This window comes from Artibeus jamaicensis, unplaced genomic scaffold (assembly GCF_021234435.1).
Source record: "Artibeus jamaicensis isolate MK-2021 breed Jamaican fruit bat unplaced genomic scaffold, CSHL_Jam_final contig_786, whole genome shotgun sequence".
Lineage (NCBI taxonomy): Eukaryota > Metazoa > Chordata > Mammalia > Chiroptera > Phyllostomidae > Artibeus > Artibeus jamaicensis.
Genome location: NW_026521971.1, coordinates 4,020,521 through 4,048,301, shown reverse-complemented (window position 1 = coordinate 4,048,301; position 27,781 = coordinate 4,020,521). Strand labels below are relative to the sequence as shown.

Here is a 27,781-nt window from a genome sequence, read left to right as displayed (position 1 = left end):
CCGCCCGTGTCTCCGCCTTCCCCGCGGGCGACGGGCGGCGGCAGCGGGAGGAGCGGGCCCCGCCGAGGCAGCCCGGACCGTGCATGCTGGGATGTAGCGAACCAGCGGGGGCGAACGCGCGCGTGGAGCTGGAGGCGCAGCCGGAGCCGGGGCCGGCCGGAGCGGAAACCCGAGCCGGAGTCCCTGACGACCGCGCGCGGAGCACACCAGCCGCACACACAGCGCAGCCCGGGTGGGGTAAGAGTCGCCGGGACGCGGACTTTCGGGCTCCGCGGTGTGGGAGCGCCGGGAGGCGCTGGGCGGGTTCCCCGCCGGTGGCTCCGGGCGTACGCGGGGTCCGGCCGGCGGCGCGGGACTGCGCGCAGTGCTAGGAAGGCCAGGCCCCATCGGGGCAGCGCGAGCCGCTGGGGTCGCGCCCAGCTCGGGGTCACGGCTGCCACGGCCGGTGCTCCCCCACCTAATCGGCGGGCCCACCCCACGCTTCGGCCCAGGGCACCCCGAAAGGGCAGAAGCTTCGAGGGCACAGCCCTGGACGGCTCCCGCAGCCCCTCCTGGCAGCAGGGCCGCTGGGGGCCTCTGGAGAAAGGGCGGGCGTCAGGGCCGCCCGCGCTCCGGCACCGGGGTCCCGGCACGAGGGGAAGCGAGGGCCCCTCGGCGGCGCGCCGGGGGCTTCGGCTCCAGCTTCGTGTCAAGAGGGTATTTTCCCTAAACGAAACCGCTTCGTTGATTCGCTTGTTCGTTGGGGAAGCTACGCCGCAGAAAAGCCACAGCCGTCGGCCGCGGCTGCAGCGCTGTTCGCCGCGGCCCCCGACGACCCGGAGGCGCTCCCGGCCCCGCTGCCTGCCTCGCCGGCGCGGGTCGGGCTTTTTCTTACCCTGAGAGAAGCCCCAGATGCTCTTCGCAAAATTCAGTAAGGACATTCCCGGGGCTTCTTTCAGGGCGTAGTTGTTGGCGCAGCGCTCCCGAGCACACAGCCGCTTCTCCAGACCCGGGTCTGGAGCCCGCACTTGGACCAGCCTCCTGAATCCGCGCGGATTCAGCGCGGGTCAGACGAGAGCACCGCGGCCGGCACCGCAGAAATGGGAGCCCCAGGCTGGAACCCTGGTTCCGAGGTTTTCCTTTCTAGGGATTCCCTTAATCTTAAAATATTTAAGTCGAATTCTCTGAGAAACGGAGGCTCAGTATTCTCTTGGCATCCCAGTGGCCTCTGACAGCCACGAGGGCCAGAGGGAGGCGACCCGCGCTGCTGTCCACTGACTGGGTGGAGGCCGCGGGCTCTGGGGAACGGCAAAAGCTGCGGGCAGCAGGGGCGGCACAGGAAGGGGCTTGCTGGGCCCCTGCCCCTTCTCCAGAATGCTTGGGGACTCCTGATCTTCACCGGGAGAAGGAAAGAAAGCAGACTGGGACATGGAGACTGGCCTCCTGCACTGTAGGACGTAGAGGCGGCATCCGCTGACCTTCCAGCCAGGCTCAGAGTGCCCTTCTCTCTGCAACAGCTCCTGGGAAGAGGAGACTGTGATACTGCCCAAACCGACCCTCTGCTCCCCAGTTACTCGACCAGCCACTGCCACTTTCCTAGGCTTCTCTCCTGCTCTGCTCAGCCGTTCTCAGGAATCAGATACCCACCGTGGAGTCGGGCGAGCCATGAGCAAGGACACCAATGGGCCCTCACCAGCTTCTGGCAAGAGCTCTGAGTTCCAGGGTCCCACGGGCACCCTACCTAGTCATCCTGCCTGAATACACCCCAGCGCTCTCCCCACCAGGTCAGGCGGGGGTGGGGGGAACCCAGTTGACAAGAAGCTTCAGGCTGAGGACCCCTGAAGCCTTGATAACCCCGTGAGATAGCTCCCAGCGCCTACCTGAGCGCCCCTTTGCCCCCTCACCCAGCAATTACATTCAAAGAAATAAAAGCTTTTATTGGGGAGGGGGTCTTAGACCAGGCGGAAGGCCGTAGGTGGTCCCGTCTGCACTCCCAAAACTGGGTTTTCTAGTTTGAACTTCTCCACGGGCCTAAGAGGCTTAGGGCTGGAATGTCCCGGAGAGCTGTGGATGGCCCTGGGGGCAAGCCATGGCACATTCCTTCCCTTTTCCTGAAATCCCTCCATTCGTATTTGAAGATTAGGTCAGGGTGGAAGGTATCTTTCCACCCATTCATGGGTGGAAGGATGCCCTCCATGAGGACCCTCCAACCACCCTTCCCAAATAAAAGTCCCAAACCATTCCTGGGAGCAGAGCCCGTCATGAGGGAGCCCAGCCTCAGGAGGAGTCCCCGAGCGTGTACTTCAACCCCTCGGCAGCCAGGCCCCTCTCTGCTCAGCCCAGGCAGGACTCTAAGTCCCGACTTCCCTGAAAGTCACAAAATCACTGTTAACACTGTGTGGCCTGGAGGGCGCACAACAGGGCACCTGATTCCGACACCAGAGAGCCCCCTCTCCTCCTGTCCCATTGTCCAGTGAGCTGGAGACTGAAGCAGCAGACGGGAATGGCCGTGTCCCATTCAGACAGGGGAACTGAGGCACAGCGCAGGCCAAACCTTGTCCAAGGTCACACAGCAAAGCCAGGGAACACTGGACCCCTACTTTTACTCCTGAAAGACAGCTGCCTTCTGTCCCATTTGTGTATGTGTGTGTGTGTGTGTGAGAGAGAGAGAGAGAGAGAGATCTGTGACAGTGAAAGAAAGAAGCCCCTATCCTGCCTGGGGTAGTGGCTGGTGGAGGGTGTGGCTGGGGAAAGAGAGAGCTCGCCCAGGTCCCTCTCCGCAACACCCGGGAGCAGGCTAGGGGCCCCTGCTCCTTCGGCACTGACCGGATCCAGCAGAGCAGATTTGCCAGGGCAGTCCCCGAGAGGCGCAGTCCCTGAGAGGCTCAGCCCCCAAGAAGCTCAGCCCCTCTCTGGGGCTCAGGGCCCGGGACATATGAAGCATTGCCCACAGTAGCTCGAGGGCCTTTCCGTCCACAGAGCAGGCATCGATATCCCCAAGTTTAGGGAGTACTTTGGCTGCCTAGACTGCTGCCAGAGGCTTGGGTCCAGAGTGGCACACGGCAGGTGCTCAATAATTGCATTAAACCCATTAAGAGTGAGTGATGCAAGCCCCCAGACTGAATAAAGCTGTAGAGTCACAAAACAGTCCCCATCCATGGAAGGCCTGATTCTTAAGACCCTCTGGGGAGTAAACGGGCTGCGACCCTCAACCCCGTGATACCCACAGGCAGACAGTTTATCCCTTGTCCCCACCCAGAAGGCACTGTGCTTCCCCCCTTGGCCTGAACACACCTCCTTTCCCCTACTGGCCAGGTTCTGTGCCAAACATCACCAGCATTCTGGGACCCGAGGCCTGGCGGTGCACACACCTATGTGACCGTACTTGGCACTCTGTGTGAGGATGCAGTGAGTATGAGTGTCTGTGGGTACACAGCACAGTTGTGTGCATGTGCACACCTGGGTGTGTGTGCCCGCTCCTGTGCCCTGCCTGTGGCAAGCTGTCCAGTCCAAGTAAAGGCAGCCACGGCATAGTAGGTGAAGGGGCACTCCCGGGCGGGCGTGGGACAGCACCTAGGGACTTCCGAGGTACCTGCTGCCTTGGAGACTCAGCCGAGAACTGTGGTAAAAGATGGAGCTGATGGCAAATGCTGGGCAACCATACCTCACCAAGTCCCGCTCCTACCATGCCCCCACACATGCTGGAGAGGGGGTGCTCAATTTAGAGAAACGTCCCTTCGGGAGGAAAGGGCAAGATTAGCTGAGACTCCCCAACCCCAACTCCGAGATGCTTCTGGCCTCTGCCTCAGACCCTGCCCCCTGTGCTCACGAGCACCCAGTGAGCGCTGGCCAGGCCTCGAGGAACTGTGCCTTCTCCCCGGGGCCCAGAGCTGCAGGTCTCAGGGTGAGGCTGAGGGAGTCAGAGGCAGGACTGTTTCCACCCTGCCCCAGCCCCTGCCCCTGCCCCTGCCCCTGCCGTCCTCACCAGGGAGCTCGGTTTGGGGTCATCCTCTGAGGGGAGCCAGAGTGAGGGCTCAAGGCAGTGCCTGCAGAGCACCCCAAAGGCTGACAGCTTGCATGTTCCCTCCCAAGTAGAGACATCCCCTCCCCAGGGGGAGATGAGAATGCACTGGGCCCTGGGGGAAGGCACCGGGCCTGGAAGTAGGACTGTGTTTCTCCCCAGGCCACTGTCCAGCCCTGCACCGCTCCTGTCTGGAGGGACGGGTAAGCAGGTGAGGAGCCGAGGGCGGCCCAGGGTCCAGCTGTGGCCGGGAAAACAGGTCAGGGTTGCACCCTGCCGCCCCAGCTGTCACCTGTTTACTCAAGACTCTGAGGTCTCAGGGCCAGTTAACAATTGCTGGGCAAAATCCTTCAACAAACTCCACTGAAGGAGGAGGACTCAAGGAGGGGATCATTCCCGGGAGCAGGGAGGGGAACGTGTCCAAGAGAAGCTCCACTGTAGGGCTCCTGGGCTGCGGCCCGCTGTTGGGGAAGTGCCCTCACCTGGCCTCCCAGGCCCCCGCTTGCAGCCCTGCGAAACCCCAGTGGAGGCCCCAGGCGGCAACGAACCTGCCCTGAAGGGGGCAGAGGCCCGCCCTGTGCTTGGTAGATTTCGCCGGTTAACTGCCTGGGTAAAGGTGCAGAGCGAGGGGAAAGAGCCCCACAGAAGAGGGGCTCGGCGGGGCTCTTGGGGTCTCCGGCGGCACTCGCCAACGGCCTGGAGCCAACAGAAACGTCTCATCTGATTAGAAGCCACCGGTTCTATCCCAATCCCGGAAAACTGACTGCGGTGCAAAGGCGGGGGCCTAAGAAGCAGCCTTGGGGGGAGAGGGTCCAAGCTAATTAGGAGGCAGCATCCGGGGGCCCATTAGAGCGCAGGCTGCTGTCACTCAGCTGGGCTCCGGTCCCCGGAGAAGAGGCTGAGGAAGGAGGGGCCGGTGGCCCCTCGACGAGGACGCTGCTGGGAGCTGGCGGGACGGGCCCGGGCTCTGCCCCTGCCCGGCCCCGGCCCCGGCGCGGAGGCGCCCGCTCGGTGCGATCCTGGTTAGGGAGCGTTCACTCCTCCTGAGCGGTTCTCGCCCGGGGGCTGGGGACTTCTCGGCCCAGATAGGAGTCGCTTCTGAGCGAAACGAGCCTTTCGGGGCTCGCGGTGGGCGCGGGACTTGCAGGCCCGACGCGTTTCTTTTGTGCGGCCCGGGGAACACTCGGTGTGTCACCGGGGAAGGAGGGAGAGGCCGCGGGGGGTGGGGAGCGGGGGCGGGGAGGCGAGGGAAGGTGCCCGGAGGAGGGCGCGGGCGAGGCGGGGAGGGCGGGCGGCTCGGGGCCGGATCCCGCCCGCGCTCCCTCGCCCTCTCGCTCCCGCCTCCCCGCCCCCTCCCACCGGGCCCACCCCACCCACCGCCCCCGGCGCGGGGACTGCTGGAACCTGGCGGTTCGCGCTGTCGCTTTAAGACGGATTCTGCCGGCGCCGGCCGGAGCCTCAGAAACCGGCCCCGGATCGGGAGGCGGAGCCGGGGCCGGGCGGGCGGCTGAGGCCCGAGCGGCGGGAGCGGAGCGCGAAGCCGGGCGCCGGGTCGGAAGGAACCGCCGCTGCTGCCGCCCGCCGGGCCCCGCAGCCCCAGGCGGCCCATGGGGCGGGCGCGGGGACGCTGCGGGCGCGGGCAGCCCTGGGGGGTGGCCGCTTAGGCGCTGCGCTCTTGTCCCCTCAGGTCGCAGCCAGGGCGGCCGGGCGGCCCAGCTCCGGCCCCGGGAGCGCCCGCTGCGGTCCCCGCCTCCATGGACGCCTTCAAGGGGGGCATGAGCCTGGAGCGGCTGCCGGAGGGTCTGCGGCCGCCGCAGCCACCGCCGCACGACATGGGGCCCGCCTTCCACCTGGCCCGCGCCGCCGACCCCCGCGAGCCGCTCGAGAACTCCGCCAGCGAGTCGTCGGACACGGAGCTGCCAGGTAAGCGCAGCGCCCGGGCGGCGCGCACGGAACCCGCCCCGGCGCGGGGCGCGGGGCGCGGGCCGGGCTTCCACGCCCCGGGTTGGGGCGCTTCCCTCTCCGATTCAATCGCTCCGCGAAGCGGACATTTAGTGCCGCACGAAGGCGTTTCCACGCGGTGCCCACTCGCCCCGAGACCGACCGGTGCGCCGACACACGGCCCTGGAGGCGAACTGACAGCCCCCCGAGGCCGGGAGCAGAGACGGGGGGGAAGTGGGGTTCGCGCAGCCGGGCGGCGGGCGAGAGAAAAGTGCCCAGAGCGGCGCGGCCCCGCGGACGGGCTCCCCGGCCGAGAAGAGGACGCCGAAGCGAGGGGGCGGCGGGAAGAGTCAGGGAAGCAAACCGGGGCTCGGGGGCGACGACCCCGAGGAAAAGGAAAACGAGGGACAGCGAGGGCCGGCGGGTGCTGCGGGGCTCGGGGCAGGACCCCTACCCGAGGGGTCGCGGGAGCCGGGCCCCGACTCCGCTCGGCCGCGTCTCCTCGCCACCGCCCCGCGGCTGGAAGTCCAGCTCTTCCCCGGCCCGCGGCGGGCGGTGCGAGGAGACGTGCGGCCGATCCCCGCCGGCTCCGCTCCCCGAGTCGCCCGCCGCTCCGCGCTCTCTGCGTCCCCGCCGCGCAGTGGGCTTCTCTACGGGGTTTTAATCTCCGCCTGTTTCTCTATTGCGTCCCTAAGTGACTTTCTCCGAGAGGTTCTGTTCGCTTGGTTTTGAAAACTAATCAACGCCGGGCTGTGCTTTTGTTTTCAAAAGTTTTAAGCGTGGCCTTTGCTTAGTTTTTATTTTTAAAACCCAGAGAAACATAGTCGCAGGTTGTTTTTTTAAATACAAATGTGTGAGGGTAGATTTAAATTTTTGACTCTATTCTTCTGTACATAAAGAATTACTCTGATAGGTATATTTCTCTGGAATTTAAAATATCTACATGCAACATTGCTCTTCAAGAGAATTTTAAAAGTCAACCCAAAATGGCGCGTTTCTCGGTAGCTTTTCAAAATCCGGTGTTAATTGGGGGAATTGAAGTTGTCTAACTATAGTGTTCTATTTCCCTGGGACTTGAATGTTACCTTTGGAAGGACATTATTGAGAAGGGGTTAAAAAGCTCTCTCCAACAGGGCACTGATTTTTAAATCCCAGAGAAGGCAACGCCATCCGCCTGGCGTTTGTGCACCACGCACTGTACTGAGTTAGGGGTGTGTTTCTGGCGCCTTAGTTTGCATCTGCTCTGTGTTCCCACCTGACTGGTTTTGAGTTTGTGTCTCTTTCTGTGCTTTTAGGCAGAGAGCTGTGAACTTTTCGAGGCTTCTGTTTTACTAATAAGTTCTTTTTGTATGTTTCGATCGATGTTTCTACGACTGCTTGCGTTTTGTGTCGTTACAAAGGAGAGAGGCCAGAACAGTCCTGGGTCTCCTAGACAGTCTGTCGGCCTGGGCTGCAGCCTGAGAAATTTCCAGGGCCTCTCTCTTTCTCTCTCCCTTTCCGGGGACGGGAGGCCTGCAGCTGAGGCCCAGAACGGGGCTGTGTGGGCCTGCCCCTCGCGGCTCCCACATAGCCCTGGAGAGAAGAGAGTGGAGGGGCTGCGTGTCACGCCGCCTGGCTCGGGCTCACAGACCCACTAGCTTCGGGCTACAAAAATTTAATCCTAGCTCAGGAAAGCAGAGACTTCCTTCAAATTTAGACCCACTCTTGAAAATGGTACATTTGCGGTGACTTTAGAAGTAGGGCTGAAGCCTAAGCCTGAGCCAAGCTGGGAGAGCGGGCCCTGCCCTGCCAGGAGCCCAGGCCCGCGGCGGGGCGGCAGGGCGGCGGGGCGGCGGGGCTGCGGGGCTGCTGGACTGGGCTCCTCTCCAGGCACCCCAGACCAGAGGCGGCTACTGGCTAGAAGGCGTCTGGTGGGCTCTTCCTGGTGGAGACAATTCCAGAGCCCCCACCAGGAGGGAGGGCGCTGACGGCGGGTCCTTCGATGGAGCCGGGATGGGATACACAAGGGCTTAGGCACAAGGTGACCGGAGCCCCGTCCTGCCTGCCTCAGAGAAGGAGCGCAGCGGGGAGCCCAAGGGGCCGGAGGACGGCGGTGCCGGCGGTGCGGGCTGCGGAGGTGCGGAGGACCCCGCCAAGAAGAAAAAGCAGCGGCGGCAGCGCACACACTTCACGAGCCAGCAGCTGCAAGAGCTGGAGGCCACCTTCCAAAGGAACCGCTACCCCGACATGAGCATGCGGGAGGAGATCGCCGTGTGGACCAACCTCACGGAGCCGCGCGTGAGGGTGAGCCGGAGCGCGCGAGCGCGCGCACACACACACACACACACACACACACACACACACACACACACACGGCTGCCGGCGCCTCGGCCGCAGCACTCGAAAGCTAGAGCCGTGCTCAGGCTTTCACTGTTTCCCACCACGCAGACCTGCCCCTCTTCCCACGGTGGCAGATTCCACCCTAGGCCGCGTCTGCCCTGCCACTGCCGGGCCCTTTGGCCGCTAGCACCCTCGGCTGCTGCCGTCTCGGATCCCTCTGACGCGCATCCAACCGACCCTCTGGCTCTACTGCAGCCCCAGCCCGAAGACCTGCGGCCCCAGGAAACTTTCTGTGCCCTGTATGGCCCAGGGCCTGCCCCGTTGGGGCCACCCTAGACAGCGCCTAGGGTTCCCCACTGCTGGGGACCTCAGAGCTGCTGGTGCCCCACCCCACCTCCCCAAAAAGGGAGAGGCGGGTCCTGCCTGGTGGCCTGCCAGAGGCCTGAAAGGTGCCTAGTTTCGGGGTCTCAAAAATTTCTGGACCAGTGGCCCCATCTATCCCAGCTTTTCCAAAATTGCTGGACTTGTCTCCCTGACTCGTCCCTCACTATTCAGTCCGTGGGTAGCTGGGCCTTTTCCCTAATTCCATTTCCTGTAGGGATGGGGTCAGGTTGGGGGGGGTAGCTCTGGTAGGGGAGTGACTGTCAGGTCAAGTTCCCTTGGAGACACAAGGTTTCCTACCAACACCAGACTGCACCCTGCTTCTCCCAGTAGGAGTAGGGCTCTCCTACCAAAGCAGCAAGGGAATCATTTCGTCTCCCGTGCACAAATATTTAATCATATTGGGAGCATGTCTCAAGCCAGACAGACCAAAGTCCCACCCGGACTCCCTGCTACAACCCCAACTCTCACTCCGGCAAGCCGGCCAGCCTGGAGAAACGCACTCCGCAATTCTGCCCGTTTATGGTGGGGGGGACAGGGGAATCAGGCAGCTAAATGCTGAAGACTGAGGAAGGCTGAGCTACGGGGTCAGTCAAGCAGCTGCTGAAACACAGCCCAGGGCTGGAGGTTGCGAGGGACGGCAGAGGGCATGCAGGGGGAAGGTGGACGCGGGTGGGAAAGACAGGTGTGGAAACAAGGGGTCCAGCATCAACCTCGTGGGAGGAAGTGGAGGGGACATTCGAGAGGAACTAGTAAGTGAAAGGAAATTAAATATTTGCAGAGAAACATATTTAGCATATACTTAGGTGGCAGAGATAAAATTAAACATTTAAGAGAGAAGCAAAAGAATCAAGTATTTGAGAAAATAAAGAATCAACTATTAAGAGAAATCAATGAAGGTCAGATACCTGGAAGCAAGGAAAACACTAAATATTTGGCGAGGAATCAAAATGGGGGGTAACGAAGAAAATGGATGGTTTAAAAGAGAAGAAAGCTGTTCGGCTAGCAAACGAAAAAACAAAACATTTGAGAAAGAAATGAGAATATGAAGTATTGCAAATAAAGATGGAAACAGACCACATGAGGAATGAAAAGCAGATTGGAGAGTTGGGGGTGGGGGGAGCAGGAAGATCCTACGTTTCAGGGAAGAAAAACACCTTTTGTGTTCGAGGGAGAAGAAAAAGGACGGGCTGTTCAGGAGGCAGCTAGGGGCCGGTTAGGGAGAGAAAGCAGAAAATGGCCGGGTTGAGAGAGGAAGGAAAAAACGAATGTTTGTTAAAACTAGAGGATCCGTAGTAAGAAGAAAACGGATTTAATTTGGGGAAGGGGATAGAGATCAGGAATAGAGAAACACTAGTATTTTCTGGGGACAGGAAAGCGACCATTATGGAGAAAAGGCAGGGGCGGAAATGTCGAAGAAACTACGTTCAGAGCGAAGGAAGCGAGTGGGGGGCGGGGGGCGCCTTCCCGCCCCGCGCCGCCCTGACCCCTGTCCTGCCCGGTTCCTCCAGGTCTGGTTCAAGAACCGGCGAGCCAAGTGGCGGAAGCGTGAGCGTAACCAGCAGCTGGACCTGTGCAAGGGCGGCTACGTGCCGCAGTTCAGCGGCTTGGTGCAGCCCTACGAGGACGTGTATGCAGCCGGCTACTCCTACAACAACTGGGCCGCCAAGAGCCTGGCGCCAGCGCCGCTCTCCACCAAGAGCTTCACCTTCTTCAACTCCATGAGCCCGCTGTCGTCGCAGTCCATGTTCTCGGCACCCAGCTCCATCTCCTCCATGACCATGCCCTCGAGCATGGGCCCGGCCGCCGTGCCCGGCATGCCCAACTCGGGCCTCAACAACATCAACAACCTCACCGGCTCCTCGCTTAACTCGGCCATGTCCCCGGGCGCCTGCCCGTACGGCACGCCCGCCTCGCCCTACAGCGTCTACCGGGACACGTGCAACTCGAGCCTAGCTAGCCTGCGGCTCAAGTCCAAGCAGCACTCGTCGTTCGGCTACGGCGGCCTGCAGGGCCCGGCCTCGGGCCTCAACGCCTGCCAGTACAACAGCTGACCGCCCCGCCGGGCCACGCGGGCCGCAGGGCGCAGGGGCGGAGGACGCGCGCGGGGCCCAGCTCGCGGCTCCCGGCCGCGCGCCTGCACCGCCCCTTCCTCCTTCACCCCACTCTGGGTTGGTTTTGTGTTTGCTTTTCTGGACCCCACTCTGCCCTCCAAAACCAGTCAAAAAAGAAAAAAAAAAAAGACGTCGGAGCGAAATGCCACGAAAAAAACGGATGAGTTGCAATTTCCCTCGGGATGGTGCGGATGGTGTGTGTGCGCTCCCCTGGGCCGCAGCGGCCCCTCCGCGCAGAGGGCGCGGGGCGGGAGGCCCGAGAGGACGCCCGTGAAGCCCGCGTTCCTGCCGCGCTGGGCCCGGGCTGCGCCGCCGGGCCCGTGAACTGGACGCTCCCGGGACCCGGGATCCTGGCCCCGGCCCAGTGCGAACCAAGATACCCTCTCCGAGCTGGGCCTGGCAGAACGAACCTTAGCTAGATCCGGATCCGAGTTGGAGCGGGCGTTCAGCCGGGGATGACGGTGTCTAGCCCGGGACCGAGGACTCGCCGAGGAGCCTCGCGCGGCCCTGGCGCGCCCGGGAAAACTATGTTAAGGCTACATCGCCGCAGCTGGCAGTGAGAGGATGGGGTGGGCTCGGCTTCGGGTACCCAAGCGTCGCCGCAGGCCCAGGCCCTCTGCTCCGCTCCCAGACTGGGAGGTGGCCCCTTGGTCCCGGCGCAGCGCCGCCTCACCTCCCGCCGTGCCAGAGTCGAGCCGGGAGAGCTCGGGGCGCGGCCAGGGCCTCGCGCCGCGCCCACTTTGCACACCCGCTCTCCGGCCCGCTCCCCTGTTTACAGCGTCCCTGTGTATGTCGGACTGACTGTATAGAATTATAAATCTGTCTATATCGACTTGTCCATGTACGTCTATTAAAACCATAGTACGAGCGTGCTAACCACTGCTGAGCCCCGAGTCCTTCTTTCATCCGAGGAGGGAGGCGGGCCGAACGGGAAATTCGCCACCGAGGGCCCCGAGGACAGGAGGGAAGATGGAGGCGCACCCCGCCGGAGCCCATGCCCCTGCTTCCGCACCACCTGTCCGCCCGGCTCCCGTGAGGGCGCTGCCGGGCACCCGGAGCTTCCAGTCCGCGCGCCGCTGCGCCGGGTGCTCACCCGCGGGGCTGCTCAGCCTTCGCGCTGCCGGCGCTGGTCGCCCCAACCCGGACCGCCTCCCAGCCCCGCTCAAACCCCGGCCGCCGGGGCTCTGCAGGCTTTTCCTAGGCTGGCTCTGCAGTGACCCTCCGGGCTCTCGGGGTGTGCGCGACCCTTGCCCGCCCAGCACGGAGGGGCGGGACTGCCGAGAGCCTCTTTGGGTCTGGGGTTGCCTTTTCTCCTACGGGCCCGGCATCCCCACCTTGGAGCCCTGCCCCGGCTGTTCTGTTCAAGGGGGGCTGTGAATGCCAGGTGCGCCGTTCTGGCCAGGGTCCCCCTCCTCCCCTCATCTGCCCCCAGTCCCATCCGGGGGTGTGTAGCTTGCCACAGAAATTCTCCAACACGCAGAACTCATTTCTCACTTCCCTTCCATCCTAACTTACTGGAGGCTCCGGGCTGCCTCCACCTTCCCCCAGCATTTGGAAACTACTGAGCAAGACCAGCCTGTAAACTGCCTGTAAAATGCTGCTTTCCTTAAGTCAGTCACTTCTAATGGCAAAACAAAATATTTGCAGCTGCAGCAGAGGGAAAGGAGTCGGTAATTCTGCTTCGGGATCACCTTGGGACAGGGAGTGGCGCTGCCCTGGAGCTGGACAGAGGGAGGCCGGCTAGCCCAGCTGGGAGTGGGCACATGTGGGCTTGGCCACGAACTAACGGCTGGAGAGCCCCGTGCGCATGTTCTCAAACCAGGTCGGCACCGCCTCTGAGGTCGGGTGTTGTCCCCGCTACTCAGATGACAGGGCCGAACTGCAGGCTCCGCGGCAGGAGCCGCCTGACCTAGGTAACTGGGCCCGAGCTCAGGAGGAGTCAAGTCTTTAGGTCCCAAAGCCAGGCAGGCGCCCTTCGCTGCTCTTCTCACCCGCAGGTGAGGAAGCAGGCAGGGCCCTTCCTGGAGGATGGCCCGGCCTGGTGCCACAGGACTTGGAGCGTGGGCTTCTGAGAGGAGCAGGGCCAGATACACAGGCTGGAGGGGCGAGGGGGGGAGGGAGGGCCGGGCGGGGGCCTGGAACCAGACCGCCCCTCCCCCAGCGGCTCCAGTCCAGAGCTCCGACCCCTCACTCTCTGGAAACATAAACACAATCACATCTGGACTCCGAGTGCCTTCCCCAGCCTCACACATCTGCCAAGGCCAAGGGGCCCTGGTCTCAATTGAGGGCAGGAGGCAGGGGAGACCTAGAAGGAGGTGGGACTGGAGGGAAGTGGGAGGCAGAGAAGCTTCTCCAGAAAAGCCCAGCTCCAGGTGGGAGAGGGATGAAGACGGGCTCTGGTGGAGACCCGCTGTGGCCGTGGTTGGGGCCGTGGGGTCCACGGGCCGAACAGCTGCAGAAGGGCGGAGAGGTGGAAGCAGCCCCAGGAGGAGCCCATCACTCGCCAGGGATCACGGCCAACAAGGTGAGTGTGAGACCCAGCCGTGGGCCCCACCCAGCGACGCAGCCCCAGCTGTTGTGCGGCTGGCACAGCAGACAGAATCCAGCCCTTCCCAGCTGCACCAGCTGCAGGGTCGTCTCTGGAGGAGCGGCGGAGGGACACAGAGGGCTCTGTGCTCTGACAGGAGGCGGAAAGTCCGACCCCGGCTCTGCCCGAGGAAGACTCGGGAGGGCTGCCGTCCATTCAGCCAGCATCCGCTGCGCTCCTGTTCTCCGTGCCGGGGTCGGCGGTGGAAAACAGACACAGTTCCTGCTCTCATGGACAAGTAAACAAACGTGTGTATAATTACAAACTGGGCTGAGTGCTCTTGAAGAAAGAGTGCTGTGAGTAAGAAGAAAGGGGAGCCCTGCTTTCAGCAGGGTGGCCGGGGAAGGCTGTTCCAGGGGGAGACTCCTTCTGTCCCCAGTGGCAAGCGCCCTCACTCACTGAGCCTGTTTGCGGCCCAGGGTCCTGTGCTAAGTGTACACTCCTCACTGATGAGTCCCTTTGCCTGCACACCAACTGTGTAAGGAAGGGTCCCCATTAACCCCTTTCCTTGATGAGGCCCCAAGACTTAAAGAGTGTAGGTCACTTGCCCAGGGTCACACAACTAGAAGGGATGGAGTGGATTCGAACCCGGTTTGTGTGCTGCACTGGGCTGCCCCATGCCAGGCACCGTGGGCAACATGGGCTGTGGAGGGTGACTTTGAAGAGATGGCCCCCAGGAAACAGAAGCACAGGTTTGTTTCTACCTGGTTCTGGCAAAGCCACTCCCAGAGGGCGGCTGCAGGTTTAGCGAGGCCATGAGTTAGGGGCAGGAGGGCAAGAGGCTGGCACCCAGGTACGGGGGGGGGGGGGCACCACAGGAATGCTGGACTCGCCACTGCACAACACCCCCCAGCCTGGTCACTCAGGGACAGGTACTGACATCCCTCCCCTAGCGTCATGGCCCAGCTTGGCTGCAGGACTCCCTGGGGCCACAGCATCCAAGGGGAAGTCACAGCGGGAAGACCTGCCTTGGGGGGAGCAATGCCCAGGGAGCCCAGGCCCCGGAGGGTTCTGTGGTGCCCTTCAGGTCCCCATGAGATAGTGGCAGTCCCTTGTCACCAAAAGGGCCAGTCTGGGAAATGAGAATCAGGATGGTTTTATGCCCCTTGACCTTCCCATTTCCTGGGCCAGTCACTCGGCTCTGATAGCCACAGGAACTGCCGCTGGGGTCTTCAAGACAGAGAGTTTAAGTTCTGGCTCCACCTCTGAGTTCCCTTGGGCAAGAGACTTAATGTCTCTGAGCCTCTGTTGCCTCTTCCAGAAAAGGGAATAACAACAATCACTTCCCACGGTTGTTTAAAGGATTAAATGAGATAATACACATAACGTGTTAATTGGGGTGCTGGTATAGTAAGTGCTCAATAAATGGTTACTATTAATGGTGGTGGTGTTATTATTAAATGTCATTTGGGGTCAGTCTGGTTTCCTCACTCCAGCTTTGCTGGGTATCGTCCATGTGAGTCATGACTGACAGCCCCGCCTGCTGACTTGCCCACTCCGTCCAACCTTCCCCTCCTCCCAGTCCTGGGCCCATCCACCCTCGACGTGGGCCCTCAGCAGCCCGACCTGGGAGACCCAGAGGAGCCAGGCCCAGTCTCTGCTGGGCAGGCGGCCTGGGGGCAAGGCAGGTCAGCAGCCGGTACGCGCTCTGCATCACGGGATGAAGGTGCCCGAGCACTTCTTTCTGTGTCAATCATTTCATCAATAGTCAACATCAGGCCCTTACTGAGCAAGTGCCAGGTTCCGTGCAAGCACTTTGTAAGAATTCCAACATTCGCTCCTCGCAGGAGGAAGGGGCTTGTTATTCTTACACCGTAAGCAAGGGAGGCTCAGGGAGCACAGCTGATTGAGAGACTTGCTCTTCCTCTCTTCTTTGGTGCTGCCTACACAGGTGGCAGCCGTCCCCTACTGGGCCTCGGGCTGCCCTCAGACCCTTGTGAAGCCTGAGATTGTGAAAGAGAGGACCAGGGAGTTCGTCCGGCACCAGTCAGACCGGTAGGTCAGACTTAAGCATGCCTGGCAGAGACTCAGAGCCATTGACAAAAGGGTGCGCAGTAGATTCAAGGGCCAGACCTTGAGCCCGGCGCTGGCTAGGGGAGCAACAGGAAAACAGAGCCCACGCTGCCCAGGGGCTTTCGGAGGTTCCTGGTCCATAACCGCACGGAGCTTGAAGTGCTGCGGATGCGCAATAAATGTCGCTGTGCTGAGACCGCTCACAACACCTCCTCCTGCAGCTGCCCAGCCACTGCGCACAGAGCAGCCCAGCCGGCCGTCAGGGTCACCATTCCCAATGCCAGGCTGCGCAGCGAAGAAAATGAATAGACAGCTTGTGTGCACACTGTGTTTGTGTTAGTAAAACCGTAAAATTCTGCCATCTGGCAAAAACAATAAAATAGAGTAAAACACTTGGGAAAGAGTCAGGCCCTCCGGCCAGGCCTGCGCTCCCACTCACTGCACTTCACGGCCTCCAGACGGGAATCCCCTTGGTCCCCGGGTGAGACTGGTGCCCGGGATAAACGGTGATAATTCATGTCAAGAGGCTGTGCTCAACTGGGCCCCAGGGGAGAGCAAAAAGGCACTGGGCCCTGAGATGGGCCTTCACCTAGCTCACTCCACAGACTGTGAGAGACAGCAGTAAGGGCATGGTGACCACAGGAACGGAGGAGGCCCTGGCGTAGGGGATGCAGAACCGGGGGGCAGACAGGGCCCTGGCATAGCCAGCACTAAATCCAAACTCCCACCTCATTCGGTGTTACCAGTTTCTCATGTCCAAGACAGGTGCTTGCCGTTTGTCTCCCCCTGGAAGGCCCCCAGGCCTCCTCCCAGCCCTTGCGCCTCTCTCCATGGGAACCCCACTCATCAGTTCCCGTGGTGACTCTGCAGGGCCCTGGGTCTGTCTCCCAGTTGGCAGGCGTTGCCCACTGTCAAGTGGCTGCAGGAGCCCGAGCCAGCCAGGGTGGAGGGGCTGCAACCCTGTGAATCAGGATGCTGCAGAGCAGCAGGTCAGGCTGCAGGAAGCCGCACTGGGAGTGGGGCAGAGGCCGAGGGCAGGATGGCCTCAGCGCAGAAGCAAAGCTGCTCTGGCTGTCCCAGGCACGTGGCCCATGTCGCTCTGCTCCCTCCCTGGCTGTGCACTGGGCAGGTTTAATTTGTCTCGTGAGCCTCATCTCATAGACGAGGAAGCTGAGGGACAGGGACATCAGGTAACCTGTCCAAAGGCAGCTTTGGGGACTCAGGTCCTAGCCTGCCTGCCCACAGAGCCCATGGCGGGGCGGGGGAAGGGTGGGGGGCTGCTGCAGGCCCGGAGAGCCAGGATGCGGGGCAAACAGATGCAGAGAGCAACACTTGGAGAAGGATCTGCACACAGTCGGTGCTCAATAAACATTGGCTGAATAAAGTATTGAGGGGCTGCCTCCCCTCCCCCTTCACTCCACAAGAGATATTTTGGCCCTTTCTCCCTCTTCCGCACTCCTTTCTTTCCTTCCTTCACTCACCCCTCCCTCTCAGCGCAGCTGGCTCTTGGCACTGCTTTTAAAATTATGTCTGAACAACCACCACCCAAAGACACCAACAACCCAATCCAAAAATGGGCAAAAGACTTGAACAGAAAGTTCTCCAGAGGAGATACACCAATAGCTGATAAGCAGATGAAAAGATGCTCCACATCCCTAGTCATTAGGGAAATGAAAATCAAAGTCACAATGAGATGCCACCTCACATCCATGAGGGTGGCTACGGCCCAAACAAGAAAAAACAAAATGAAAAAAACCCCAAACAAACAAACAAAACCCCAGAAAATAGGAAGTGTGGGCAAGGATGTGGAGAAACTGGAACCCTTGTGTCTTGCTGGTAGGAATGTAAAATGGTATAGCCACTGTGGAAAGCAGTATGGTAACTCCTAAAAAATTAAACATAGAATTACTACACGACCTAGAAATGCACGTCTGGATAGAGACCCGGAAGCAAGCAGGGGCTCAAACAGACTTTTGCACACCTGCGTTCACAGCAGCATGATCCATGACAGCCGAGAGGTCAGAGCACACCCAGTGTCTGTGAAGGGACGAGTGAACAAACCCAGGAGACCCCCCGCGCATTGGCACTGCTCAGCCATAAAGCAGGAGGGCGTCCTAACACACCCTGCAGCGTGGGGGGGGGGGGCTTGGAAACGCTGTGCCAAGTGAGATAAGCCAGTCACAGAAGGTCAATGGTTGTGGTTCCACTTAGGTGAGGTACCTGGGGCGGGAAAACTCAGACAGAAAGCACATAGGTGGGGCGCCGGCGGCAGTGGGGACAGGGGGTGGGGAGCTACTGTTTCACGCGTTTAGAGCTTCGTTCTGGGCGGTAAACACGGTTCTGGAGACGGATGGTGGTGAAGACTGCACAGCAATCCACTAAGCGTCACCAAACTGTATACTTTTAAAAGATTAAAAGGGCAAATTTCACATTGTGTGTATTTTTCAACATCTTTTTTAAATTTTTTTATTGATTATGCCATTACAGTTGTTCTATTCCCCCCTTCATTCCCCTCCGCCCTACCCCCCTGTCCCCACCATTACCCCCCCTTTAGTTTATGACCATGTGTCTCAAGTCCTTTAGATTCTATATTTCCCATACTATTCTTGCCCCCCATCTATTTTCTATCTACTGTCTATGCTACTTATTTTCTGTACCTTCTCCCCCATCTCCTCCTCCCACTCCCCTGTTGCTAACCCTCCTTGAGATCTTCATTTCTATGTTTCCACTCCTGATCTAGCTGTCCTTTTAGTTTGCTTTTGTTTTAGGTGTGGTTGTTAATAACTGTGAGTTTGCTGTCCTTTCACTGTTCATGTTTTTTTATCTTCTTTTTTCTTAGCTAAGTCCCTTTAACATTTCATATAATAAGGGCTTGGTGATGATGAACTCCTTGAATTTGATCTTATCTGAGAAGCACTTTATCTGTCCTTCCATTCTAAATGAAAGTTTTGCTGGATAGAGCAATCTTGGTTGTAGGTCCTTGGATTTCATGACTTGGAATACCTCTTTCCAGCCTCTTCTTGCCTGTAAGGTCTCTTTTGAGAAATCTGCTGACAGTCTGATGGGAACTCCTTTGTAGGTGACTGTCCCCTTATCTCTTGCTGCTTCTAGGATTCTCTCCTTCATTTTCATCTTGGCTAATGTAATGATGATGTGCCTTGGTGTGTTCCTTCTTGGGTCCAACTTCTTTGGGACTCTCTGAGCTTCCTGGATTTCCTGGAAGTCTATTTCCTTTGCCAGATTGGGGAAATTCTCCTTTATTATTTGTTCAAATAAGTTTTCCACTGGTGGCTGTTCCTTTCCCCCTCTGGTACCCCTATAATTTGGATGTTGGAGCGTTTAATGATGTGCTGGAGGTTCCTAAGTCTCTCCTCATTTTTTTGAATTCTTTCTTCTTCACTCTTTTCTTTTTGGCCATTATTTGCTTTCTTCTGGTCCACTCCTTTGATTTGAGTCCCAGTTTCCTTTTCATCGCTATTGGTTTCCTGTGCAATTCCATTCATTTCAATTAGTTTCGCCTTCATATGTTTGTCTAATTTGTGGCTATAATCAACCAGTTCTGTGAGGATCCTGATGACCAGTGTTTTAAACTGTGTGTCTGAGAGTTTTGCTATTTCTTCATTGCTTAGATTTATAGGCTCTGGGGCTTTGAGATCTTCTTGAGCAATTTTTGGTCTGTTCACACTCATTAAGTATGAGGAGCGGAACCTTGGACTCCCAGGTCACTGGGCTATGACGCTATATGTGGGGGCGTGGTCTGAGCAGGGAAATGGCGGCCCCCTCTGCTGTTTCGCGCAGCTGGCTGAGGAGCAGAGCCTTAGGTGGTTCTCCAGGGCAGGGCCACTTAGGTCGCTGGGTTATGACGCTGGAGGTGTCAGAGCGGAGGTGTGGAGGTGGGGTCAGAGCGGGAAATGGCGACGCCCTCTGCTGCCGCTCGCCGCTGGGACTGCTGGCTCTCATCCAATCGCCCACTCCCTCACTTGTCTATCCACACACGAATGCGCGACCACAGTCAACCCGCAGCCCTGCTCCCTCGCTGTTTCCCCGAGATTGCTTGCTGAGTTGCCCACCAGGTCCAACCCTGCGCCTGGATTCCACGCGCCTGAGTCTGTCTGACCGAGTTGCCTGTGCAACCCCGCTCCGCCAGCTGCTGGTTTCGCCCCTCTTACCGGTCAGGCTGAAGAATTTGTTGTTATCAGACTTCCGAAAAGTTCAATTTTCTGTGTTCTGGCTGTGTTTTCTGTTGCTAATATTTAGTTGTCTCTAAACTTGGTTGTGTGAGAAAGCACGGAGTCTCCACCTATGCCTCCATCTTGGCAGAAGTCTCTCAACATCCTTAAAAAAAAGTCTGTTTCTGCCCCTACCTCATCCAGAGAGGCACTCAGAGACCGGGGCCCAGACGCCCAGGGTGGAGCCCACTGTCAGGGCTGGCTGCCGCTTGTTAGGACACCTGTCCTTGTGGCCCCTTCCACCGGAAGCCCTGGGGAGGCCCCAGAGACCGCCGACCTGCTCAGGCCTCACCTGGCGGTCCACCCCTGTGTTCAGGGTGCAGAGGGACTTCATTAAGGACACTTGCCTCACTGGGTATCTACAACATGGGCAAGAGAGAGCAACTGGGAGGGTGGCTTCTTCCTACAAATTGAGCATAAAATTAAATAATAGGTTTGCCAATGCCTTTTTTTAATTTTAATTTTTATTTTAATTTTTATTTTAATTTTTATTATTTTTTACTGAGCTCCCCTGTCTAAAAAACCAAACAAGGCAGGTTGCAAAACCGCATCCGAGCAGAGCACCGTTTTGGTTCTTCTACACACACGGATTCCTAGATGTGCCCAGTGTGTTACCATCAGCTGCCTTTGTGAGGGAAATGGGTTTTATTTTCATTTGTCTTCTCCAAGCTTTTTGCACTGCATATATATCACTTTTGTAATGATACACTGAGACCATCGATATTATTTTAAACACAGAAAGACCTGCGATGTGGAGGGCGGGTGGTGGTCTTCTGCCCAAGGTCCCAGTCCTCACCCCAGAGGTGACGGTCACCACCTGCCTGGGGTGGCGTGTCAACCCCTGGGACACAGCCACAGTTGGGGAGAGGCCGGTGTGACCAGCATCAAGGAAACATTTACAGATTTTTACAGAAATGAAATGCTGTTTTCAAATACATTCTCCTTGAAGCAGATATCAAATCAGTAGGTGCCAAGAGGAATATTCAAAGATTAACTTGTCATGATCTTTCACTGCGGAGCAAAGAGGGCTCAGAGTTCAGGAACAGTTATCGTGCGTGGAGAGTCCGCCTCTCCCCTCACTGTGCGCCACATCCCACAATGCAGCAGCCCCTCTGTGCCCCTGCCTTGTGCACGAGCGCACACGCGCGCGCACACACACACACACACACACACACACACACACACACAGTGTGCCTGCCAGCCAGCCCGGTCATGGAATCTTTATTAAAGAGTCCAAATTACCAAGGTTTTACTACACTACTAAAAATAGTCATGCTTACTTAGCCTTACTCAGGGTTTAATAAGCACACCATTCCTAATTTTTCTGCCTGAGTACACTGGAACATCATTCCAGAAACGCATTTTTACTGAAACAGGAAGGCTTGTTCTTTTCCTCTTTGTTCATACGTGTTTTCCCTCTTCCCCTTCTTCCCCCTCTCCTCCTCTCTCCGTCCCCTGTCCCCACCACCTCCCCGCCCCTACTCTTTTTTAAATTTCAAGACACAAAGGGGAAAGTAACAGTAATTTGGACTTGGCTTCCATGCAAAATGGGCCAATTTCTTTAAGTGTTGGTAATTTGTCCTGAAAATGGATATAGGGAGTTGGGCTGGAAAGGCTTTGAAGGGGGGGTTTTACGAGTGGAAAATGAGGCCTGGGCGTGTGAGAATGTGGGCCGCACCCCCCCTGCGTGCCTGGGACAGTGTGGGCACGTGTGATAACCACAGCTAATAGCACCATTATTGCTATTATCACATTACATGATTATTCATCAGAATCAGACAGAGTATATTAACCCACTTAATTGAACCAAGGGCTTAATGTCCCAGTGACTTCACAGAAAGTGCTTGGCAACTCCCCCCCAAGACACTGCCGTCATAAAGCACCGGCCTCTTTGTCACTTGCCTGGCTGTAGCCAGGCGGGCAAGGGTTTCCCCAAACTGCTCCCGCCTGTGGCCTCTCTGGACACTTTCCAGAACACACAAGGATGATGGTTTGTCCCCGCCCCTACTGCAGCCTGTCATGCACACACCTCTCCGCCTTTGGGTAGACCAGCCTCACCGAGGGCGCATTTACACCAGACACGCAGGCACCGAGAACCCCTCCTCCACCCCCAGACTGGCACCCGTATTCAGTCACCAAGGCTGGTACTGAGTTCCGACACCTGCCTCTAGTAGTGAACGCCTGGCTTCTCCCCAGCTTGGCACCCACTCCTCCAAAGCTTCTTGACTCCCACACCGTCCAGAGCCCACAGTGGGGCCACAGAGGCCAGGGCCAGCATCCCCCAGGCTCACAAAGACTGCCTGGCCTGCAGGGGCGAGGCCAGCGGGGGTGGCCCTCTGGTCTAGTCCCGGCACTGGGCTCCTCCCTGGAGCACAGCCGGCCCTCCCCAAGCCAAAGTTTCCCCTCAGGCTTTGAAGACCTCAGATGTGACCAGCAGGTAAGGCTTTCAGGTGGGCTGTTACTTCAGAGACAAAACTGGCCCTGATCACTCACTGACCCCCTGTATCTGGAGGAGCTCCAAGTACAGAAGCCCATGGTCGGGCAGGGCACCCAGGCTCCGCCCGCCACATCCCTCCACAGCCCCTGCCAGCTTGCCCTGCAGGGAATCATTGCACTTTCCTTCCTTGAGGAGAACGGCACCCCCAAGGCTCCCCGCAGGGAGGCTGTTTGGCCCCCCACATCCTCCAGGGGGTCACCTGAGTGAGATGGCATCACCTTCCCACCCCCAAAGTCCATTCCCACTGGGCCTGGGGCAGCATGGCAGAGGATGGTCCCGCCTTGGGCCCAATCCAGCCAACCTCCAATCGGGTAACAAGCAGACCAAGGTTAAGAGAATGGCCTTAGGGGGTAGCACCTGGGGTGGACTCAGTGCTACAGCTCACTGCCACGGGACCCTCCAGGCCTCAGTTTCCTCATCCACGACACAGGGGTAAGTGTGAAAACGTATGTACAGTGTTGGGCGCTGTGCCTGTGACCTAATAGGCTCAAAATAACTCCTGGGTCTCTCTGCCCGCTTCCCCCTCCCCGATCGGGACCCTAAGCTGATGTGTTTCAGGCAGCCCATCACCGCCACTGTGTCGGGGCGTGACTTCTTAGTCGATGGCCCTCCCCAGCTGGTGCTGGAAGAAGAAACAACTGTGGGTGGAGGAGCTGAGGTATAATTTAAGGTGGGGTCTGAAGTCAGGGGGGAGAGCAGAAATCCAGGCTAACCGCTGCAACCCAGAAAGGCTTCCTGTGAGAGGGGGCCTGGCGCAGAGCGTAGAAAGACAGGCAGGATTGGAATTGGAATGGGCATGGAGGAGTGGAGGCGAGACTGAGCCAGGCAAAGGGGAGCCCTGGGAGTTATAGAGAGAGGAAGGGGGGACAAGATAGGGGAGCCTTAAACGCCAGTTGAGGGGGATAGGGCCACCCTCCGGGAGGCAGCAGGAATCAAATCTGGCCTGGGTGGGCCGCTGCCCTGCTCGCAGCTTCCCCAGATCCTCGCCCCCACCCCGTGCTCCAGGCTGCAGCCAGGCCACCTTCTCCGCACCCCCTGCGCCCCCCCCCCCAGTGCCTGTGGTTCCCTCTGCCTGGAACACGCTTCCACGCACCACGGCTGCAGCGCTCACACACTCACACTGCCCCACATTTCTTTCAAGGTGAAAACTGATTCTTTCCCGACGATAAAGCACATATTCATTCTTAAAATTTAAAAAGTTTGGCCCTGGCTGGTATAGCTCAGTGGATTGAGCATGGGCCTGCGAAGCAGAGTCACAGGTTCAATTCCCAGTCAGGACACATGCCTGGGTTGCAGGCCACTTCCCAGCAGGGAACACATGAGAGGCAACCACGCATTGATGTTACTCTCCCATTCTTTTTCCTTCCCTTCCCCCTAAAAATAAATAAAATCTTCTTTAAAAGTTTGTAATGGTGTGAGGACAGCTCGAACCACTGTCAATGCGACTGTCCCCGCAGACGTCCCTCGGCCCGTGGGCCTGTGGGCACACCAGTCCGTCCCGTGTGCTCACTCGCCGTTACAGGAGGAGGCCACGTCACGCGGTGCTCGGGAGGCCACCTCTTTCCCTCAATACGAGATCAGGAACACCTGTTCTTATCCACAGACGACTTTCCAAGTGTGCATTTTCACGTGCGATGTTTACTACGGATTCGTAGTAACTGAACCAGTCTTCTCACCATGGGCATTTAGGTGACCCATTTGCTCTTGCGGTGTCGGTTATAACAGGCCCCCGTGAACATCCATGGCCACGCGTCTGTGCCTTTGTCCTTCGGCTCCTTAGGACAGTTTCGAAAAGCAGAGCTGTCGGCGGGCCAGGGGAACACATGCCTCACGGGGCTGCCTGTTCGCACTGCCCGGGGTGGACGTGGTGCCCACTCGCCACACCCTGGCCGGCACTAGGTTAGTCTATCACCTTTGCTGCCTGAAAGAGAAAGGTTCTAACACTTTCTGTGTGGTTTTATGTGTTTCTCCTTAAAAAAAAAAAAATTACAGATGTCCTATGTACAGCATGCAACTGGTTTTTTCCTCCTGACAACCCTTTCGCGCCCTCTCCACTCGCTCATTCGAGGGTCAGGTAAAAGCCAGCTGCCTGGGCCCAGAGCCCCCCAAAGCGCCCCCTCTGGAGGCCCACAGCTTCCACCCTTGCTGATGAGTTATCAGTGGGTGCACAAGCAGGCAGAGGGCCAGCAAAGATGAACCGGAAAGTCTCCACTAAGAGGCCAACTTTCTGGGCACGGGGACTGCCCTGCAGAGCACTGGCAGGTGGGCTTACCCTGCCTGCTGGGCACCTCCCACCTGCTGGGCCGCTTTACAGACGTGCAGGGAAGGGCAGCGTCTAACCAAGCCCCGCTGCTGCCCAGGCCGTAACTTCCTGATGTGAGGCCACAGCCGCCACCCATCCGCGCGCACTGATCGCTTCCTGCCGCCTCCACATCCCTGGAGCTGCCCGGGCTCCTGGGCCGGCAGACTTTAGAACTCACAGCCTCAGCCAGGCAGAGAGAAGGCGCCAGGAGAATGGCAGATGGAGGCCCATCTGAGCAACCGCACTCCCTCCTCCCAGAACAAGGCCCTGCCCAGAAAGGAATTATGGCTGGATTCTTTAAGTTCCGAAAAACAGCTCTGAGCCCTGGCCAGGTAGTTAAGTTGGTTAGAGCGCTGTCCCCGTCAGGACATACATAGGAATCAACCAATGACTACAAATTAAGGGAAACAAAAAATTCTCTCTCCCTCTTTCTACTCTCTCTCTTTTTCTCTCTAAGAAAAAACAAAAGTCAATAAAATAGTTGGTCTCTTTAAAAACAATTAAAAAAAATAACTCACCTCACCTGGCTGGTGTGGACTGAGTGCCAGCCTGTGAACCAAAAAGTCGCCGGTTTGATTCCCGGTCAGGACACCTGCCTGGGTTGTGGGCCGGGTTCCCAGTTAGGGGAATGCAAGGTAACCAATGGATGGATCTTTCTCACATCGATGTTTTTCTCCAGCTCTTTCTCCCTCCCTTCCCCTCTCTCTAAAAATAAAATCATTTAAAAGCTAAAGACAGAAAATCACTTTGAGAACAAGCTTGCTACAAGGCAGCAGAGCAGAGGGCCTTGTGTGTGGCCTGCATTCGAATAGTGACTCTGCCCTTTAAGGACAGTCTCGGCCAGGTGACAGTCTCTCAGAGCCTGTCCCCCTGTAAAGGGGATGACGAGTCCCTGGAAGATGGATGCACAGTGTCATGGCAGAGCAGAACAAGGGCCAGGCATGCTGGGTAGTGTGTCCTGGTTCCTCCCCTAGTTGTAGTCTCAAGTCACATCACCTCTTCGAACCTCAGTTGTACGACCTGCTCAGTGGGAATAATTAGGATCCCTAAGTGTCAGTTGGAGATTCCGATCAGGTATGTGAAAGTGCCTTGTACTCAGAAACGTCGACCACCCAGAAGGCGTTCTCCGCACAGCCAGCAGAAACGACGGCTGTCCCTCCAGAGCTGGGCCTGAGCTCCGCGTGGACCCTCTGTCTCTGGCCCCGTGGCAAGTGTTGAAGAAGCCTCTGCATCTCAGGCCCCAGTCCCAGGCACCAGGGTCCCCCTGGAGGAGGAGGGAGTCACGGGGCGGTTGGGGTCTCTGAATTCTGAGCTGTGGGGTGCCCCTGCTATGAGAATGTCATTGGCCCTCCACCAGTTTACAAATGTGGGGGTCACCTCCAGTTTCCCAAGATTCTTCACCCCCCTCTGGCCTCGTCCACACTTCAACACATGTTTCGTTCTTCAGAAAGCCGGTCACACCCGGTGCCACCGCCCCCTGGAGCACTTCACTCAGGGGTCTCCCATTTCAGCCTGGGGCTCTGTTAGGTGTTTGTTGGCCCCTCTTAACACTTCCCAGTTTTAGCCTGATGGGCTTCTGTTCCACAGGGTGATCTTGATGTCCCCCAAATACACTGCAGACGCTGCACAGTCAAATCTATTCACGGGGCTCCATTTTTTTAAGGTATAGTTCAACCATCAAAACTCATCTTTAAATAGTTCTAGCCATTATTTGTCTCTCTCAGAGAACGTCAGTGAGGGGCCAGGTCTTGCCCCACCAGGACACCTGTCACCCCCGTTTCTCCCCTTCCAGGATCTCAAGGCCTCACACTCCGGCCACAGCGGAGGCTCTGTCCACAAGTGTCTGTCTCCCGGGCCTCAGCCTGGCTCCCTCCCCCTTGTCCCGGCCCGACCGTACAGGACCCTGCGGCCTTACTGGCATCCAGGCTCCCTGCTCCTCCCACCTCCCTGACCCTCCACCAGGGAGGAGAACCCAGGAGCGGACCGAGAAGGCACGGAGCTCCCTTTCCCGCCCGCGCCCCGTCCTGGCTCTCCCCTGTTCCCCAGGTGCTGCGTCGCACCGGGCTGAAAGCAAAGTCAAAGCTAGAACCTGGGAAAGGTGAGGCACGTGGCCGGCCAAGGACAGATGCCATTCTTGGGTGGCAGGGCATGGGGAAGAGTGGGCACTCCATCACATCTTGTTCCTTTGTCCCCACTTCCCATCCTGTGACTGGAATCAGCAACCACCCCCTCTCCTTGCTGAGTCGCCTAATTAGGAATTCAGGGCCATCTCTCTTGAGTCTGTGGGACAATGGAGCAGACCCAGGCCATTTGGGGCTAGGGACAGAGACCAGAACAGGGGGAGAGGCCCCTGAGAGCAAAGGCTGACCCGGTGAAGGGCAGTTTGTTTTAGGAGGTGTCTGGTCTCACCCACACTGGAAGAAAACAGAAGGTGCACAGTCCCTGGCATCTTGGTGCTGGACTGCGGATCTGCAGGAACAAATAGGAAGCTTGCGTTCGCAGGCACTGCCTGGATCTCCCTGACAGAGGAGCAGCTGCCTGCTGGTGGAATCAACAGCAGTTTGAAAAAAAATCTGGCCACCTTCCAAACACCTCCAGCCTTGGATTCCAGATCCTTCTTACAGGGCTGGTGGAGGGCCCGGGTGTGATTAGAAGATTCAGGCCCAGGTGCCCCCTGCTTCTGAGAGCTGCCCCCTAACCACCCGGCTGGCAGAATGGAGATGAGAGGGCCATTTGGGGACAGCTCTGCTGGATCCCAGGGCTGGGGGAGGGCAGGAGGGTCCTGCTTCCGCTGCCAGGCCTGGACAAGCAGAGCCACTTCTGCCCCAAGCAAATGAATTCAAAGTTTGGCCAAGCCTGTTTGAGTTGGTGAGAGCCCAAGTGGGAATTCCAACCTACCAGTGTTTGCTCTACAGGCGAGCAGAGCCAAACAGAAATGCTGCTTTCAGAGTTTGCGCCAAATACCCATTGGCTTGCTCTGCCAGCCGTGCTGGGCCAGCCCCCTGCATGTCGCCCTCTCACATTCTCTGCTCCTTGACAGCCTGTGCCCTTAAAAGCAGCTTGCCACAAGCCAGGCGCGAGGCCTCCCTGCTGGGCCTGGAACCCAGACCTCCCAACCCAGGTCTGCTTTGCCAGCCACAGGCCCTGCACCAGCCCCACCCCCGCAGGTTCCTGACCTCTGCTCCCTGCGCTCAGCTCCTGACCCTCCTCCCGCCACTGCAACATTGGCCCTGTCCCTCTCTGGCCCTGGCGGGCACAGCCCACTCTGCAGCTGACCGCCAAGCAGAGGCAGAGCTGACAGCCAGAAAGCACACACCACTAAGTTGACCACATCTTGTTTCACACCGTTTTATCTGGTCCTTACAGTTTTATCAGCCCACTTCTCGGAGGAAACAGCT

General features: G+C 58.4%; 1 protein-coding gene across 2 annotated transcripts; it reads left to right on the top strand.

Moving 5' to 3' along the window:
- Nucleotides 1-116: 116 nt before the first annotated feature.
- Nucleotides 117-11,621, top strand: PITX1 (paired like homeodomain 1). Of its 2 annotated transcripts, XM_037138416.2 has the most exons (4): nucleotides 117-237; nucleotides 5,688-5,923; nucleotides 7,992-8,224; nucleotides 10,153-11,621. In XM_037138416.2, exons 2-4 carry the CDS (start codon nucleotides 5,755-5,757, stop codon nucleotides 10,693-10,695), a joined length of 945 nt encoding a protein of 314 aa, XP_036994311.1. In that variant the 5' UTR covers nucleotides 117-237; nucleotides 5,688-5,754; the 3' UTR covers nucleotides 10,696-11,621. The 2 variants fall into 2 exon arrangements, with proteins under 2 accessions (XP_036994311.1, XP_036994310.1); XM_037138415.2 differs by lacking the exon at nucleotides 117-237 and having other exon boundaries at nucleotides 5,458-5,923.
- The last annotated feature ends 16,160 nt before the right edge of the window (nucleotides 11,622-27,781 follow it).